The following is a 1402-nucleotide window of genomic DNA, read 5'->3' as shown; positions in this document are numbered from 1 at the left end:
CATTTACCCTTCCCAAATACACTCACTGCAGATCCAAACCCCTCTTCCCCTATTACAACCCACTCTTGCACCCATCCCCTCTCAACGAGTATTTGCACATGTCATTTATTTTCTTCTCAGAAATAGTTTCATCAACTTCTGAATACTCTGCTGTGCTCAGATTATGTTTCCCACAAGTAAGAAATGCCTCAGACATGGGGAGAGTGGAGCCATACATCCTGGCTTTTTTATTTTAGTTTTGGGCCCTGGGTTGGTCTTTACCATAACAATAGCAGAGCTCTCGCTCTTCTGTAATGACTCTGCTATTTCGAGGCATGTGGGCCTGAGCAGGGTGGGAGGGGGAATGGGAGGTAGTGGGCTCTGGGGGCAGAGTGGGGTGGGAGGAGTTAATGGGATAGGGGAAGGGGTTTGGGCCCAGGAGGTTCCATGGAAGAGGCAGATCCTCATCCCGCGCTGCCTCCATCCATCTCCTCCACTCCCCACTGCAGGTTGATCCAGACACGGCCATGGCTCTCAAAGGATCCTACCCCACGCTCCTGCTGTCCTTTGTCCTGCTGGGGGCTTGGCTAGCTCTGGCCAGTGGGCAGTCCCAGTCCTGGAATAACGACCGATTCCTGAGGCGGCACTGGGACAACCCAAAGACCCAAGCCACCACCAACACCACTTACTGTGACCTGCAAACACGTGCTCGGGGATTAGCCAAGAAGAACAACATCTTCATCCACGCGCGCATTGCAGTCATCAACAACGTCTGCACTACGGGCGGGAGACCCTCCATTGGCAACCAACGTCAGAGCATCCGTCGCTTCAGGCTCACCGTCTGCAAACTTAACGCGGACGGAAGCACTTATACCGAGACACCCTTAACCCGCCGAATTGTCGTCTTCTGTAGGAATAAGCTCCCTGTGCGCCTTGTGCGGATTGTTAGGTTCCGACCCTCGGTGTAGAGAGCAGATGGGGGAGGGGGGACCTGCAGCTTCCTCTAATCCCACCCCGTCCCTTCCACATTGGCCACCACACCCCACTCCTCACCCGGCTCTGAACATTGGTCTGATTGCTGATGAGTCTCCACCCCTAGTGTCCATTATACAGTATAACCACCCCTTCCCCATCTTGCACTCCCTTCTGCCACAAACAACCATCTAAAAACATGTCCTTTAGAAATAGCCATCACTGTCACCCTTCTGTTATTGCGTGTTCATTCTGATCATGGCTAATCCTCATATTTATCACAATTTACTGCTATGTGTCATTATCCTCCACATTATTTTGGAACATTTCCCCTTTGTCTGCAAGTTTCTTTGCTTCCTAAACTCAATAAACTGATACCCGCAAAGCAATCACCGGTGTGTGCATGAAATGTGTTGTTCTTTTCCAGGGAGAGTCTCTGTGCTTTCAACAA

At 51.1% G+C, this 1402-nt stretch overlaps 1 protein-coding gene across 1 annotated transcript; it reads left to right on the top strand.

The window, feature by feature from the left end:
- Window positions 1–506: 506 nt before the first annotated feature.
- LOC135886516 (ribonuclease-like) lies at window positions 507–947 on the top strand. The gene has a single exon (XM_065414249.1). The coding sequence runs from the start codon at window positions 507–509 to the stop codon at window positions 945–947; it is 441 nt and encodes a 146-aa protein (XP_065270321.1).
- Window positions 948–1402: the final 455 nt, after the last annotated feature.

This window comes from Emys orbicularis, chromosome 12 (assembly GCF_028017835.1).
Source record: "Emys orbicularis isolate rEmyOrb1 chromosome 12, rEmyOrb1.hap1, whole genome shotgun sequence".
NCBI lineage: Eukaryota > Metazoa > Chordata > Testudines > Emydidae > Emys > Emys orbicularis.
Note: the sequence above shows the minus strand (reverse complement) of the source record. Positions and strands in the feature narration are given on the sequence as shown.

Bases quoted from the DNA above. Each gene is read 5' to 3' on its own strand.
- LOC135886516 (XM_065414249.1), top strand. From the start codon at position 507: ATGGCTCTCAAAGGATCCTACCCCACGCTCCTGCTGTCCTTTGTCCTG.